General features: G+C 33.7%; 1 protein-coding gene and 1 long non-coding RNA gene across 5 annotated transcripts in view; one reads left to right on the top strand and one right to left on the bottom strand.

The window, feature by feature from the left end:
* LOC125167721 (uncharacterized) overlaps positions 1-17137 on the top strand; it is a 56542-nt gene that overhangs the window by 16307 nt on the left and 23098 nt on the right. Inside the window, exon 4 of the long non-coding RNA XR_007152902.1 lies at positions 11055-11115. This is a non-coding gene — a long non-coding RNA (uncharacterized LOC125167721). The remainder of the gene's footprint in view (positions 1-11054; positions 11116-17137) is intronic.
* LRRC9 (leucine rich repeat containing 9) overlaps positions 1312-17137 on the bottom strand; it is a 118959-nt gene continuing 103133 nt past the window's right edge. For 3 of the 4 annotated variants that reach the window (XM_047862267.1, XM_047862263.1, XM_047862266.1), the window contains 4 exons: positions 15732-15872; positions 10704-10848; positions 9096-9264; positions 1312-1380 (listed from right to left, as the gene is read on the bottom strand). In XM_047862267.1, coding sequence (XP_047718223.1) covers positions 1323-1380; positions 9096-9264; positions 10704-10848; positions 15732-15872 — 513 coding nt within the window. In that variant the 3' untranslated portion in view covers positions 1312-1322. Of the gene's footprint in view, positions 1381-8156; positions 8233-9095; positions 9265-10703; positions 10849-15731; positions 15873-17137 lie in introns of those variants that run through there. The other variant, XM_047862264.1, reaches the window with a different exon arrangement.

Raw genomic sequence — 17137 nt, 5'->3', positions numbered from 1 at the left:
ACGGTTTTGTAGAGAGTTTTTTCAACCAGGAAAATTGATTTGTGCAAATCATCCACAAAATTCTTGGCTCAGATCACTAGTGAAGATTGCTTTAAGGACAGCCTTTCGGGCCGATACTACATCTAAATGCTCTGAAAATTTCTCTGGAAAAATATTCCCTAGTAGTTACTCAGACATATTGTTTACTTTACTCAATCCTAGAGAAATTTTATCTTTGCAAGTTTGATAAGAAGTAATCTAGTCCCCTTACTTAGGCTAAAATGTATTTCCAGAAAAGCAAGTGGTGGCCAGCATGACACTTCTAACAATGGGGAGTTAAAGACTAGATTGCAATGTTTACATGATTTCAAACTTTATGAACATGAAATAATTGTGCAGTTTTCCCAATTTTGATAATGAGAATGAATTGTTATAAATGGAATTTAGTGAATTGAAAAGTAAAGTTTCATTGAAATACCAGAATTTTATAGACATTGCAGGAGTAGTATGTAAAAACTGCAAAGATTTTATCCATAATTAGTTCCTATGTTTGTGAACACATTTTTTTTTTTTTTTTGGCCACAATACTAATTAAAAAATGTAGTTCCTAGAATTCAAGTCTATATTTCATGCTGTGCATCACAACTCCAGCCTTACATTAACATCTTGCTGTAGGGGCGCCTGGGTGATTCAGTCGGTTGAGCATCTGACTCTTGATTTTGGCTCAGAATCATGTTCCCAGGGTCATGGGATCAAGCCCTGCATTGGGCTCTGTGCTGAGTGTGGAGCCTCCTTGGGATTCTCTCTCTCTCTCTCTCTCTCTCTCTCTCTCTGTCTCTCTCTCTCCCCCTCCCTGGCTCATGCGCATGCAATCTCTCTAAAATAAAAACAACAACAACAACAAAAAACACATCTTTCTGTGGGAGAAAAAGGTGTCAGGTGTCAGTTTCAAACCAGATGAGTAATCATAAAAGACCAGCATTGGTGATACATTACGAATCTGCAACAGCCTCAGGCCTGAAGTGTAAGAGGTGGGAGTTTGTGAGAATCCAGAAAGTTTTAGGAGAGCGCAAGAGGAGCTGGGGCCCTTGTAAAGGAATACAGTTACTACTAAAGCCTAAATTTTATTCATTCTTACTCTCTTTGATGTACTGCAGTGTCTTCCATTGGCTAACCCAACTGCCAGATAGAACAAGAACCCTGGTTGATGTTGTCCATGAGTCATTCTCTAGAGTCACAAATCAGGAAAAAGGTGCAAAGTAGATATGGGAGGGCAAATGGAAGCTAGCACATTTTATTTCGGTGAAAGTGCAGTTGATTATATTTCTGGCTGTGAATTTTTCTTATATCTGGTCTCCTTCATATTTGGCAGGTCCCTGAAGTCTTCTAAGTTTGTAATTCCTAGAGGAAATAATTTCATAGATCTTGGGATTGGTTCTGATATTGCTTTCTTTGTTATACTGATATGTTCAATCGAAGATTTTATAACTGTATATAATTGAGGTTTTGGCCTTCCAGATGGTGAGGTATACATCTTTTATAAGTGCAAAAGAGCAATAATGGTATAATGTCATGAAATAGAAGTGATCTATTATGTGGGAGGACAGCTCTTTGATTTATATTACTCTTTTTGTTACTTGTGTATCCTCTATTCTTTGCTATAACATTATTCATGTGTTTACCTCTTTAATATATAGGCCATTTAGCTGTGGTAAGCTTGATCACACATGCAAATGAATAAGTGATAAATATCAAAGGAATAGTATCAGTGTTTAAAAACTTGAAACAGTTCCATGATACTGGGAACTCTTCATTGTTGAAGTCTGTTGTAGCTACCCTTTAAATCTTTGATAATGTCAGTATTGGTCAGTTAATGCTTAAGTCTAAAGAGAATAAATAAGTATTTAAAGTATGTAGTAACAAAAAAGGATGATGATTTTATAACTTAACATTCTCATAATTATTCTTTTTGAGAGTTAATAGTCCAACCTGCTCATGTTTGGACTTTAGTCTTAGTTTCTATTTATAGATGTTTTAGATCTGTTTCCACAGATATACTCCTACCTTCATTAAACATAATAATAATATAATATCAGACCTTGGCTATAAGCAACGTTCAAGGTGATAACCTCTGTACAAGATACATGCCACACACTTCCCTTCAGCTACGTTTTTCTGAAATTGTAAATCATGCACAACCGTCGCCCAGTCAGCATAAATCATTGAAGATAAAATTTTATTTATTCTAATTACTAAATCAGGAAAGTATATCAACATGTTCAGTAAAAGTTTTCCAAAAATGTAAAAAAAAACCCTCTTCTGATTGACTGCTAGCTAATAAAAAATAATGTAGCCATTCAATCATTTCACAGCATTCTTGTCTATGAGTTACATGTGTTATTCTAGATTAGTTTTCTTTTTCAAGTTTTTGTATTTGCACACTTGCATCTTTGTTACTAAGTTAGCCTTTTTTGTTCTTGGAGAATGGGAAGTTTGACATACTTAGTGTGCTGTGGGCTGTAAACTATAGTATTAAATTGTTACAATTATGTGAGATCTATATGTTGTATTTTTACTTTCATGTATATGTGTATGAATATGTGGTATGTCCATGTGAAATTTATAGATGTACACTGTGTTGCTTAAAAACTCCAAAGGTGGCAATTTAAAGACTATTTCATTGCAAATAATGGCTTAATGCCTAAAACTGAACAGAGTCCTTCGCAAGGTAAATTAACCAGGGAAATATGCCAATTTTGACTTCATTTCCATCCTATTGAATGACTGCATTCATTCTCTTTAGATTTAAAGCTCTTCAATCTACTGTTCCTCAACACTCTTTATAGAATTCCAGCTTGCTTTTCACCTTTTAACAGTTTAACATAGATGGCTGGATCAAGTCCATTGTTCCAATTGTATGTAGCTTAAAAAGCTCTGCAGTATTTTACTCTTTCCATTGTATCTGGCTTCCCTGAGTGCTCTGCTCACTGCATTTTACTCCTACTCTCCCTGTTTTCTAAACCCATTTATGCCTATTCTTTCTCAAGACACTTGTTCGTCTGGGAGCTCAAATTGACTTCTCCGCATTCTATTTCCTTAACTAAAAATGCACCATTAAGGTTGATTGAACTCTTTTAAAGCACTTCATAAAAAAAAAAAAAAAAAAAAGAAAGACCATAAGAAAGTAGGCTACCAGTGTTTGTAAATACCTGTTTTCAGCCAAATTGATGGGAAGAAATAAGAAATAATTGGAAACTTAAAAATGTTATTGATATATTTTTTTATAGATTAGTCTCTTTTGGTTGTTCTTTGAGAAACATACTGGCAGAACATTTTGAGGAAAGGGGGCATTATGTTATAATTAAAGATGGATCAAATAGTACAGCCAAACTGTTAAAATTATCTAAAATATTTTCTAGAAAAAATGTTTTAAAATAAGCAAGTTGTAAAACATTCAGATCCCTGATTAAAATCTACAGTTTTTAAACCATATGATCTTATTTTTTTTTCTATTTAAAATATAGATACTGTTACTTAAAAATAGATGTAACCATAAATGGTTTACAAAAATAGGAAGATGATCACTAACCTTTTTTTCTCTTTGTAATGTTTAAAAATGTAACTCTGCTGGTATGAAATATATTTAAACATTTGTAAGTTAATTAACAGAATTTTATTCAGAGCCTAAGGGAATACTCTTTTTTTTAAATGATACAATATAAGGAAACATCTATTCTAATTTTAAACTTAGCATTTCAGAATCACATGTATTTTATAAGGAAAATGATGGTATTGATGAGTTGGCCTTTGATTTACTTAAGAGACCATATAGTTAAGGTATGGTCTAATACATAAAACATAAGTGATAAATAATGTGGTTTCAGATAATTACCACTTTCAAAGCTACTTCTGAGTTCCTTAGAATATACTATTCTATTTTGAGGTTACAGCATTTCATGTTTTGGCTATAAAATCATTCATTTATAATCATAATTAAGATTATAAGGAAAAATCATCACCAAAACAAAATTTAAAGATAAAAAATGCACAGATTTGGTCTGAGAAATGTCTTTTCAGTAGTTTACAAAGTATTTTTATTCACAAATTAAAGACAAAGAATAATAAAGAATATTATAATTCATATTCTTATAAGATAAAAACTTCCAGAAATAAAATATTACTAATAAAATAACTGTGTGCTTCTTGCTGACCTAGTTCTAATAAAAGGCAGCTGTGAGCTAAAATTGCAATTTTTATACTTTTTTCTTTAAAAATATTTCAACTGAGGTGCCTGGCTGGATCAGTGGGTAGAATATGTCACTCTTGATCTAGGGGTTGTAAGTTAGAGCCCCACGTTGGGTGTAGAGATTACTTTAAAAAAATCTTTAAAAATATTTTATTAGTGAAGGTAAATGCAGAGAGATGAATAAGAAGAGTAGTTAAGCACTTGGAGGTCATCCAGAAGCTCTAAGTATTATAGTAAGAGGAATAAAAAAAAACCTAGCCAGTTTCTTTCTCATAAAAAGAACTGATTTGATCTGATTCATTGAATAACCAACAGAACTTGGCCGTAAGTGCTTGCTTCTACTCTTATAGAACTGTAAATAATTTACTTCTTTTTATGTACGTAACATTTAATTGAAGCTAAGAGCCCATAGCATGACTAACAAACAGTAAGATCTAATGTTTAAAAACATTAAACAGTTTTTATAATGTATGAAGTATTATGAATAAAGAATGAAATGGCATGTTACTTAAATGCAAGAATTGTTTTAAAACTGGCCATGAGTGCCTGCAAACATACACACAGTGCATACTAAATATTCTAGGCAAAAATATGTGCATGACCATAGTTAATTTTGTGTCAACAATCAGAGAAGTCTAGAACAATACAAAAAGAAGTAAATAATAAAGTTCTCATTGGATAATTACTTTATTATGGTCAATCTTCATATACAGAAATCAGAAGATCACTTTGACATCATCTATATTCAGTTCAGCGTTACAGGCTCCTAACCTATAAAGTGCCCTAACTTTAGTTTTCAAGGTTGTTTGTGGAATTGTTTTTTAATTTAAAACAAGTCTATATTCATGCATATGACTGCATGCAAAATAAATCTGTCAGGACATTTGCTGGGGGCAAAGAACTAATTTTACTGTGGAAATTATGCATTTTCCTTAAGCTAAATATACTGGAAGAGGATGAATAGTTTATAGCTTTTCCATACATTAGGGCTCTACTACTGCTGATTACATATTAGTAATAATTTAATGTCAGTTCACTTGTAGTAATTGAAAAAGTAATGAATTTGGAGTGGAAAAAAACCTAGGATTTGGTATGATATCTACTCTTTTCCTTGAGCCAGTTTATTTATAAATGGAGACAATAAATGTCTTATCTACTTCATAGAGTGGTATTAGGATAAACCATGTAAAATATGGGCTAGTAGTTTGTAAATTTAAAGCACTATTTGTCTGTTTTGTTGTAATGAGTTGTGAGGTATGTTACAAATAATTTGTAACTATAACTTAAAATTGCTCAGTTTGTGAATTACTTGCTTAAATAATTTAGGGCAGATCTAAAGTCACTCCTAGGAGTGCCTGGGTGGTTCAATCAGTTGGGCATCAACTCAGCTCAGGCCATGATCTTATGGTCCGTGGGTTCAAGCCCCGCATCAGGCTCTGTGCTGGCAGCTCAGAGCCTGGAGCCTGTATCTGATTCTTTGTCTCCCTCTCTCTCTCTGCCCTTCTCCCACTCCTGCTCTGTCTCTCTCAAAAATAAATAATAAAAAAAAACATTTAAAAAACATTAAAAAAATAAAGTCATTCCTATAAAAACATCTCTCATGTTCAATTACATTTTTTTGTTTTGTTGAACAGGAAAGGGATGCAGTTATAGCTATTATTTTATGAACTGCACATAACCAACAGTTTAACCTATCTAGGCATTTTCAGGGGATTATGTTGTATATCATGTCAGTGTCATCTGCCATCATGGCAGAAAAAAATTCAGAACTGTGCAAATTACCTTAGTAATGATCTTCCTCATTGCTTTTATATGAAGTAATATATCACATTTTCCCATTTTAAAAATGTTTTTATTTATTGAGAGTGAGAGAGAGAGAGAGCGCGCGCATGCGCATGAGTGGGGGGAGGGAGAGGGAGACAGAGAGAGGGAGACACAGAATCTGAAGCAGACCCCAGGCTCTGAGCTGTCAGCACAGAGCCCAACATGGGGTTGAACCTATGAACTGTGAGATCATGACCTGAGCTGAAGATGGACACTTAACCGACTGAGCCACCCAGGCGCCCCTATCACATTTTATGTTAAAATGTTCTAAAGGTTGGATCTGTGTCTATTTTCTGTATGTCGCCTAATAATGCCTAAATACATGTTAATATTTTTTAATGTTATTATCAAATTATGTATTATAAATTCATTTACTTCTTTCAGGAAATTCAGATGTAATTAAAAATTTATAATAGAAATGATATCTCAAAATTTAACAATGTGTAGTACATAAAAATCAAATGATCATCTCAAGTATATTCCAAATGGATAGGAAAAATGGTTGGAGAAAATATGCTAAATGTTAAGTGGATGCTGAATAATGAGTTATGTTTTCCTGCTTTATACTTTTCTAATTCTTGTAAATTCTTTTTGTCTAGTGAAAGCCAGTAGCACTTATTTTTCCCACCAGATTTATTATTTGAAAAGGCAATTTTCATTATAAAAGTAACATATATGCAGTATTTCATTTATACATTATCATCAAAGAAAAAAAGCTGGCGATGCCAAGTTAGTAACAAAGAATGAAGAGCAGACACTCATCCAAACACTGTAAGGGAAGCAGTTGTTAAAACTAAAGGGCAAGAAAGACATCTTCTGGACATCATAAGAACTGCAGAGTTGTTTTTTAAACAAAGGATCTTATTTTCAGCTAAGAGTAACAGTTGTTTAAAAACCACACATTAAAAAGTATAAAATCAATCTGTATTGGGTTTGAAATTTTAAGCATTACATGATTAAATCATAAGCATCTATAGCATTTGAAGAAGAAAAGATACAATATTGCTGCAAACACATTGGAATTAGTTTCCAAAATATCTTTAAGCCTATTTCCAGGTAGATTAAAAAATACAAATATTTTAGTAAAAATTTATTTTCATGTAAGGAACATCTAAAATAGTATGAAAACTACATGCAGTGTTGAACCAATACTTGGAAAATTTTAGTAGAATAATTCATGAATTGTAGAGACCATTTATATCAAAATATGATTGGCAATTTCGTCATTAATTTAAAGAGCTGTATCTAATAAAACAATCAAATTCAAAACCATATTTGATTTATTTGTGATGTGCCCTAGTACTATGCAGTATAAAATTTTAGAAAAATTATTTCCAGTGAAATAAATTATTAAGGATCTCAAATTTAAAAGTGTCCACTCAGTTTGAACATATGTTCTTTTTTTAGCCTCAAACTGCTTGTACACTATGGGTACAATTAACACATTTTGTATTTGAAATAGTGCTTTTTTATTCTTAGAGCACGAATGCCTGGTTGCACCTGCAATTAGCCACCTTCAGGAAGTACTACTGATGCCCATAATTTGCATCTCTAAACAATTCTTAGGACAGATCTGGCTTAAGTGTACTTTTCCCCCAATTTTAGTCCTAAAAAACTAGTTTGTAATTCAATGAGCAAAGCTCAACTTGCTTTAGTAATAGCTGTGTTTGGTAAGAAATGTATACTTTAGTTTTTGTTAACTCCACACGAACAGATATTCAACAAATAAAATATGCATATTTACTAGAATTACCTTTTCTTAGTATCTTCATATGACAGGCCACAATAAGAGTTTGTAACTAAATGCTTCCAATATCAGCACTAAATATTTGATTCTCTGGACTTTGTTTTACGCTACTTCTATCTTTTCAAATTGTAGGATATAATGGTTCATGATTTTTTTAATATAGAAATTCAAATGAATAATTAAGATAATCATAAAGAAAGTTTAAGAGAGGTGATATTAAAGTAAAATTCAACCAGGGTGACAGAAATTATCATCATATGGAACTGAAGTGCTTCAGTAAAATAAGTAACATGATTATCTTATATATTATATTTCCACCAACACTGTCTGCTAATTTTGGTACAACTACTAAACAGAAATAGGTTTCTTGGTGTATATGCATTTCTCTTTAGGCAGTTACATTCGATTTGATCTTGGAAAGTGGCTGCCAGGAATTCTGTCAGAAATAAGATATTTATAAGTCAAATAATATGACTTATTTTCCTAATGGATCAGCTACTTTAAGGTCATTCTGCAGTAAATAATTTCTGTAATTTATATGTGTTCAATTCCAAAAAGACAGTGCAGTAGAGAAAATGATCCTATTTTTGGACATTTAAAAATCAGGTTATCCTGAGGACTGATAATAGGAAGGAAGTCAGTACATCAAGAGCCAGGCCTACACTAGATCTGCTGTTGAGTAGGTCACTAATAGATGAATTAGAGCTTGGCTCCAAAGAAGCTGGGGGACAGGTAATAACTGGAAATCTAGGCAGACAGGTGTTGAACAGAGTGGATTCTTAATGAGAAGTAGCAGGTTCTTAGGCACTGAGCTGGCCTCCAGGGAGAGGGTCCAGACTGGAGGAGAGGCAAGTCGGAACTACAAGAAGAGGTTTGAAGAATCGACAAAATTCTTGGTGTTTCGTGATTTCAGAGTTGAATTTATCTTGTTGTTCAAAATGTAAGTGAATCATGTTGCACATTTAGTGAGAAGTGACTTCAGAGAGAATATAATTACAAGTGTTTATTTCAGTGTTCCCTCATGTAAGCATTAGGTGAGCACTATTCTACCTTGATAGCCATTTCTAAGTCTTTTTGAATTATGAATTCTAAGTCTTTTTGAATTATGAATTATACTGGACTTTGGGAAAGGTTTTGTGAATGTGGGAGAAGCCTTATGCTATCTGACAGCTTCTCCCTGCTCTCAGTAAATAAATAATAGTATACAATAATGTTTTCTATTTTTATACATGACTAGCAAATTTGGGGAGTTTTTTTTTTAATGATGAGAAATGATGTTAAAACACAGAATAGTTTTACCTTCCCTCATCTGGGTTGCTCTGGTACATTTGTGTAGTTGGAGATGTCATATTCTGATGTGATAAAAGAGACGGAGAGGGATCTATTCCTCTGAGTTGCCGAAAAGCTATTTCTGCATGGATGCTCCGAGGATTATTTGTCAGAGTCCCTGCATTCTTGTTTTTTTTGTCTGAAATTAGGAATTGTGAAAGAATGAGAAGCAGTAAGTAATGAAATGAATTAAGTAATAAAGCTTGGCTGCCCTTGAGCTGAAAGTATCCTGTACATATTTCATAACATGAATTTAAAATTTTAAATAAAATTATGGAATTGGAATATATTTCTAGCACTCAATGCTGCTTAAATGTCTGAGTTAGTGAATCTATTTGATTATTTCTAGGTAATTTTAAAAAATATAAATATCTAGAGCTGTGTGCTGTAATAAATGTACAGACAAAGTGACCATAATTTTTCAAAATAAAAATTGGGGCAACATAGTCAGAAGATAGGAGAGAAATTATAAGACTTTTTAAGAAAAACCTCAAATATAGTCACAGACAAATTTTGAAGACAGATCTGAGGACGTTATGGAGATGAATTCAGGATTGAACTAGTGCCAGGAAAAAAAAAAAGATATTGATGCCATTCCCGAAGAGGACATTGTACTGTTAAGGAGGCTAAAAATTTGGTATGTCCTATTTTACTAATAGTTATATCTATCAGATAGAAGCATAAAAGTTCTCACCGTGACTAAAATCTTAAAGCCATTTAGTATGTAGAAGTATGAAAAATAAGTTAAAAAAATAACATCTTAACAAAGTAAATGATTTGGGGTTTCTTTTAACTGAGTTTCTCCTTGAAATAATCACACCGAACAATATACTATTCTTGGTAGGCCCTTAGATCATTTTATAAATTCATGATGTTCAATTTTATTGCCACCAGTGGTCCCAAGCAAAGTGGAATGTTACAGGGAATGGAAGAGGTGAGCCCTGAGAGGAGTGGCTATCCCCACTTTCACCAACAAGATAGCCAGTGAAGATATGGAATCAGGGAATAGGTTTGATCTAAGCCTGAATTAAAATGTGTGTAATAGAAGGATACATTTCCATGCCCTGTCCTTTTAATATACTCCCTCCTTTCGAGCTGTACCTCTTGAAACTTTTCTCTAGTACTAGCTGCATGCTTTACTTGTGGTTTCAAGGATAAAATCCGATCTTCTCTTTGTACCCCAAGAATCTGTTGTCACAGATATTTTTAAACCTCTGATTTCTACTTTTAGCAGGATGTACAAAAGAATTGGTTTTAGCAGTTATATGCTATGAAATACATAAAATGAAACAAAGCCTTTGAAAATACATAATTCAGAAAATAATTGTGCAAGTATCACAAAGTTCACATTACAAGCAAATGTTTAGTTACAAAATATTAGTAGTTGAACAAAACTCCCCAAAACTATAGACTCTAAAGTCAGAAAGGCCACGTGAAACTTGAACAAACATGCAATTTTAGGAAATGTAAATTTAAAAATGCAGTTTTAAGTAGTATTAGAAGTCAAAGTGAGATTTTTGTTTCAAATGAAGTGTTTGTTTGCTTTTACGTTCATTCTGAAACTTTTTGTCAAAATACCTTCAGCTTCAGGAGTTAAAGTGAAGTCAGATCTCAAGTAATGGCTAAATCCACTAGGCAGAATTACATTTGTTATCTTCATGGGAGGAGCTTTCACTTGGCCAAATGACCCACCATCCATTGGACAGTTGGTAACAGGAATGAGCTACATAATAAAATAAAACCAGTTAAGAATGTCTCATTTCCAAAACTCAGATCAATAGATATAGTCCTTACTGCAAGCCCCACTTGATAATTTAAAAATTTTTAGGTCAGGAGTTACATGCCTAAACTGAGTTGGTATGAGGCAGAAACTGAAACAGTCTTTTGAACACTTAACCTCTCTCAGAACCTTATGTTCTGTCTTTTCAGATTGTACTGTACTCATCACTAGTATGACGGCATCTCCCTCTCTCCATAGGATCTCAATGAGGTAAGTGTAGAATTAAGAAAATGAGAATTAAACTTTTTCTCCTTTGTAACATTTCTTTTTTTTCTTTTTCTTCTTTTCTTTTCTTTTCTCTTTCTTTTCTTCTTTTTTCTTCTCTTTTCTTTTTTACTGAGCAGGAATTTCTAGATAGTAAGCATTATATCTTCAACATCTTTATAATCCTCATATTACCTCATCAGGTGCCTTGCAGTTAATTAGTTTTTCAAAAACAAGTAAATAAATGGGGACTAAGAAAAGCATCTTATAACAATCACTTAATGAATGTGCTAACTCTCTAAATGGTGTTTACATTTTAAGTTAGTTGAGGATTAAGAGGCTTTTAAAAGAATTTCAGGAATCAGCAAACAGAGGAGACAAGTATTTTAGGCTGGAGACTCTTGGTTTCCCTAGAAATTTATGCTTGCTCTGTCTTAAGACTGACCTTGTTTATACTTTTAAAAATATGAATTCTGAATATATGAGTCAACTTACCTAGAAATATAAGTGTTTGCCATTAGTGTAAAATGGCCAATTACCCCGTTTTAATAAGTGTCAACAAGAATGCAGCTTTGTAATGAGCACTAAAGTATCAGGCTTTTTACTAAAGATGCTCAGTCCCAAATTCCCTAACTAATTCCTTTTTAGAGTTTCTTCCCATCACTAATCTAGAATGTTGTCAAATTTTCTTCTGAAACCAAAAGGACCAAAATGTTTTGGTTTAAAGGACAACTTTAGAGTTAATTATCTTTACTTGCTCTTAAAAAAGAAAGAACAGCAGTAACTGAAAGAAAAATGAATTAGACTGAAGTGATAAACTTGAAAAAGGATTGTTTTTGTGTCTTCTGAATAGCTAAAAGAAATGATGGCTCAATTTTATCTTAGCCATGAAAATAAACATTGTTATTGAATCTTAAAATAGATTTCTCTGGGCCACTTGGCTGGCTCAGTTGGAAGAGCATGTGACTCTTGATTTTGGGGTCATGAGTTCAGGCCCTACATTGGCTGTAGAGATTAATTAAAAGTAAATAAATACGGGTGCCTGGGTGGCTCGGTCGGTTAAGCGTCGACTTTGGCTCAGGTCTCAATCTCACCATTTGTGGGTTCGAGCCCCGTGTCTGGCTTGGTACTGACAGCTCAGAGCCTGGAATCTGCTTTGGATTCTGTCTCCTTCTCTCTCTGCCCCTCTCCCACGTGTGTGTGCGTGCGTGTGTGTGTGTGTGTGTGTGTGTGTGCTGTCTCTTTCTCAAAAATAAACATTATAAAATTTTAAAGATCTAAAAAAGGATTTCTCTAAAATAAAGACTTTGGATATCCCCCTTATTTTATTAACCATGTATAGACAAATCAAAAAATAATTTTTAATAAAATGCTTACATATAGAATAAGTGGAAAAATAATTAAGTTTTTTTATATGGCACTGATTCAAATGGCAAGAATACATGTCTAGATTCACTCAAGGCATATTAGCATATCATATATAGTAATGGGAAAAATCTGAGTTCACTATATGAGAAATAGAAAAGAATAACCAAGAAGCAAATCCTTTAGTAAAATACTTATCGACTAAAATTTGAGTTTGTGTATTTTTTCTGCTACATGAAACTAATAAAAAAATATATATGGAAATTAGGATCTTTAAAGTTTCTCTAAGTGATTTCTTTATATGTAATTTGGTGAATTTATATGTAATTTTTCAAATTAGCCAACATTACCTTAAAATACAATTTATAAATTGTAATGTGACAGTTTTTATAGTTCTGTCACCTGGAGCCCTCACATATGTGGTATGGGAGACAGAATAGTGCCCCCCCCCCAAAAAAAGATGTCCACATTGAATTTCCAAAACCTGTGAATATATTACCTTATATGACAAAAGGGACTTTGCAGACATAATTACATTGGATTTCGAGGTGAGGAAATGATCTTTGATTATCTAGGTGGTCTCAGTACAATCACAAGAGTCCTTATAAGAAGGAGGGGAGTCAGGAGGGTCAGAGACAGAGAAGATGTACAGATGGAATCAGAAGTGGAAGTGATGCTATTGCTGGAAGAGGACCGTGAGCCAAGGAATGCAGATAACTTCCAGAAGTTTGAAAAGGCAAAGAACAAATTCTCCCCTTGAGCTCCAGAAGAAATATAGGACTAACTGCCTGTGTTTAGCCCTGTAAGACCAGTTTTTGGACTTCTGACCTCTAGAATTATAAGATAATAAATTTGTGTTGTTTCAAGCCACTAAATTTGAGTAATTTATTACAGCAGCAGTGGGAAACTCAAGTTTCTTTTAGTTTTCCACTTCTGGAAGTAAGAAATGACTTGCTCCAGGAATATAAAATAGAGAGGGGAAAGGAGCCTTAGATCACTGACCTAAATTTTATTTGATTATTTGCTCTCTTTTGAAAGACTAGGACCTGTGACAGTAATTTCAGTAGATCGCATTAGATGGTGCTCTTTCTTAGTGAAGTCATACAAATTAGTAGCTAAGATTTTTTTTCACAAAGCATAATTTTTAGAATAATTTTTATAGATATAACCTACAAATGAACCACTTCCTTTGCCTAATGTAGATAATATTAATAACACTGTACAACTTTAAGTCTTGCAGGTCTCTGTGACTACTTTGACCTATAATAGAAGCTCCTTGGTTAACCAAAAAATGTCAAGGTTGATGAAAAAAATCAGGGAATAACTAAGAATTGTATATATAATTCATGTTTATTTTTTAGATTTATTTAAAAAATTTTTAAAGTTAATTTTATTTATTTTGAGAGAGAGAGAGAGCAAGCAGGGGAGGGACAGAGAGAGAGGGAAATAGAATCCCAAACAGCCTCTCCACCATCAGCACAAAGCCTGATGCAGGGTTTGAATTCACAAACCATGAGATCATGACCTGAGCTGAAATCAAGAGTCAGATGCTTAACTGACTAAGCCACCCAGGCACCCCTATTTTTTAGTCATAAAACATAAATGTACATGCGCTCATGAATCTTGTGATGGCTAAGGCCTTTTCTATAAGAGTCCCTTGATTGGTATTTTATCTCATTGTTCTTAGATAAAGCTATCCTTAATGTTTTGCCTACAACTTCCAGTTTTGGTTTCTTTAAAGTAGTAAGAATTTAAAGACGTGGGGAAAATTTGAACACAAGAATTTTTAAAATAATTTTCCCACATATTGTGTTTGAATTTTTATAATTTTCTCCCATTTTTTACAAGATTTTCCTCCTAACCTATTTGACACTATTTGTGTGTGTGTGTGTGTGTGTGTGTGTGTGTGTGTGTGATTGATCTTTATCCAGATTTTCCAAAGTACCCTATTTTGGTTATCATAGAAATATACAAATAGTAATTTAAAATTTGCATTTATAGCATATCTGGCTTTTTAAGATAAAAGAACTGACATATAAGTTTTTGACAAAACAGCCAGCTCTTGATAAATGTGTAAATCTGCTGAAGGCAGAAGTGGGCTGGAGAAGAGCCTTCTAGTATCAAACTTCCAGTGTGCTCTGGGAATCGATTTATTTTACAGAAGGGATGGAGAGTGCTGGGTAATCCATTGATTAAGTAAAAGCATCTATGGTAATCTTCTTTTCTTTTCAATATGAGTTTCAAAAGTGTTCTTTGTTAACTGACTGATGTCCTTGCTCTCTGGCTTTCACTTACTTTAGAGGTTCACTTACCTTCTTAACTGCCCCACCCTAGTCTAGGTCTTCATAATCTCTAAAAGCCTCTTAACTGGTTTCCCTGCTTCCAGCGTCTTCTTTCTCAAATCTTGCAAAGGCACAGCTCTAATAAGGTTACTTCTTTGTTCAAAAACTATAGCTTTTCTGGGTTAAGTTTAGTCTTTGGAGGATGGTCATGAAGAATCCTGGTGGCCAAGGACAGAATTTCCTAATGGTATGCTTTGTGGCTTCTCTCTCTAAACTCTTTCATGTCATGGTCAGATACCTTTTTAGCGTTCATGGGTAAAAGGCACAATTATTCTGGCCGACAAGAAAGAAGCACACATCTCCCTTGTTAGATGAACTACATAGTCCAGAGTGTTGAGGTCAGAATTCCTTCCTTCCCTTCCTATCTGCTAAACTGAAAGAGTTTGTTAGTTTCTGTTTATAGAAGTGATATGTTATAGTTTCTTACCTTCTAGCATTATGTCACATATTGAGCAAGAGGTACACAGATTTTATTTTATTTTATTTTTAATATTTATTTATTTTTGAGAGAGAAAGCAGGGAGGGGCAGAGAGAGAGGGAGACGGAGGATCTGAAGCAGGCTTCTTGCTGTCAGCACAAAGTCCGACGTGGGCTTAAAGTCACAAACCGTGAGATCATGACCTGAGCCAAAATCAAGAGTTGGGCACTTAACCAACTGAGCCATCCAGGCACCCCAAGATTTTAAATAATTTTCTTTATATCAAACGACATTATTAGAAAAAGGAGCTTCCCTGGAATTTGCATGTATGTATATGCTCTATTCACCAGATCAAGATGCTTTTGATAGTAATCACTAAAATAGATACTAAAATAGTCTACCAGAACATCCTAGCGCAGATTTACCCAGTAAATTGGTTTTAATTTGTTAATAATGATATATTTTAAAAGGAAAAGTATAAATAATAGAAGTATTACCGAAGTTTTCTTTGCTTGTAGTTCAGAGAATTGAAATTCAGCTTTTGCCCTATCATCTGAATTCACAGGAATTCCGTCTAACATCTGTAAGTTAGGCAGCCGAAATATGAGCATGTGGCGATGTAGTGTTTTTCTGCAAATCTGAATAAAGTTAAAAATAACAATGTATTTCTTAAAAAAACTTTTATTTCAAAGATTAACTTTTATAGAGAAAGAAATTTAACCTGGGCACCAAAAATGACAGATAATAGCTAATTTGTAGTGTTAGCTGATACAAATATGAGCTCCCTTTTTGAAAGATTTCTCACTTTCTTGTTATACTAAATGAAGATTAGAACTTTTTTGTTAACCAAGACTACCATTTAGACGTTTAGTCTCTTTTTAGAGTATATAATATTGTTCATTAACTACAGGCAATCTCAACTCATGAATAGGATTATGCTATAAAAATTCATTTATGAGTAATTACTTTGAAACTTATATGGTATTTTCCCATAGGCACTGTCCAATTGAATTCAGTACACATCTGTTGGATTGTATAATCCATCCCTTCATAGTTTGTCAGCCTACTCTGAAAAATATTTGCATGTGTACATAAGAAGGTATATAGGAAGAGTTAACATAGTAGGCCTGAAACTGTTATCTTTAGAAAGGTCTGCTTGCAAGGATAGCTCTTGACTAGTTTTTGGTACTTGGATTTTGGAAGTGTTCCCACCATTCCTTAACTGATTAAAGGTAGTTCACTGTGCCTAGACTGCTTACCCAAATGATATGATTTATGGTCAACTTGCTTTCCTTCTGGGAGTCTGGAGTTTTGGTATGTGATGGGCATTGGGTACATATGTGACCAACTTCCAACAAAATTCTTGAATGCTAAGTGTAGTGGAATTTCCTGGGTAGAAACATAAACACATGTTGCTGCATTTTTGTTGCTGGGTGAAGAGTATGTACTATGTGACCCTTCTCTCCCTCATGGGAGAGAAAGAGCATAAGGAAGCCTACTTATCAATTCTCCAGACTCCACCTGTGTCTTTTTTCCTCATCACCTGGCTGTGAATCCTCACTATGTCATTTAATAAATTTTAGCCATGAGTACAATGATATGCTAAGTCCCTTGAGTTCTTTTAGCAAATCTCTGAATGTGGGGGTGTTCTTGGGGGACTGACAGCAAAGAAAAAGTATATAGCACATCTTGTGATCATGAAGAAGAGACAAAAAGAGACAAATTTTCATCAAAGGGGAATGAATAAACAATCTATTTTATTATTATTATTTTTTTTTGAGAGAGAGAGAGAAAGAGTGTGAGTGGGGGAGGAGGAGAAAGGTAAAGGGAGGAGACAGAATCTCAAGCAGGCTCCATGCCCAGTGTGGATCCCGAAGCAGGGCTCGCCCTCAAGACCTGAGCT

This window comes from Prionailurus viverrinus, chromosome B3 (assembly GCF_022837055.1).
Source record: "Prionailurus viverrinus isolate Anna chromosome B3, UM_Priviv_1.0, whole genome shotgun sequence".
NCBI lineage: Eukaryota > Metazoa > Chordata > Mammalia > Carnivora > Felidae > Prionailurus > Prionailurus viverrinus.
This window is presented reverse-complemented; position numbering and strand designations above follow the sequence as displayed.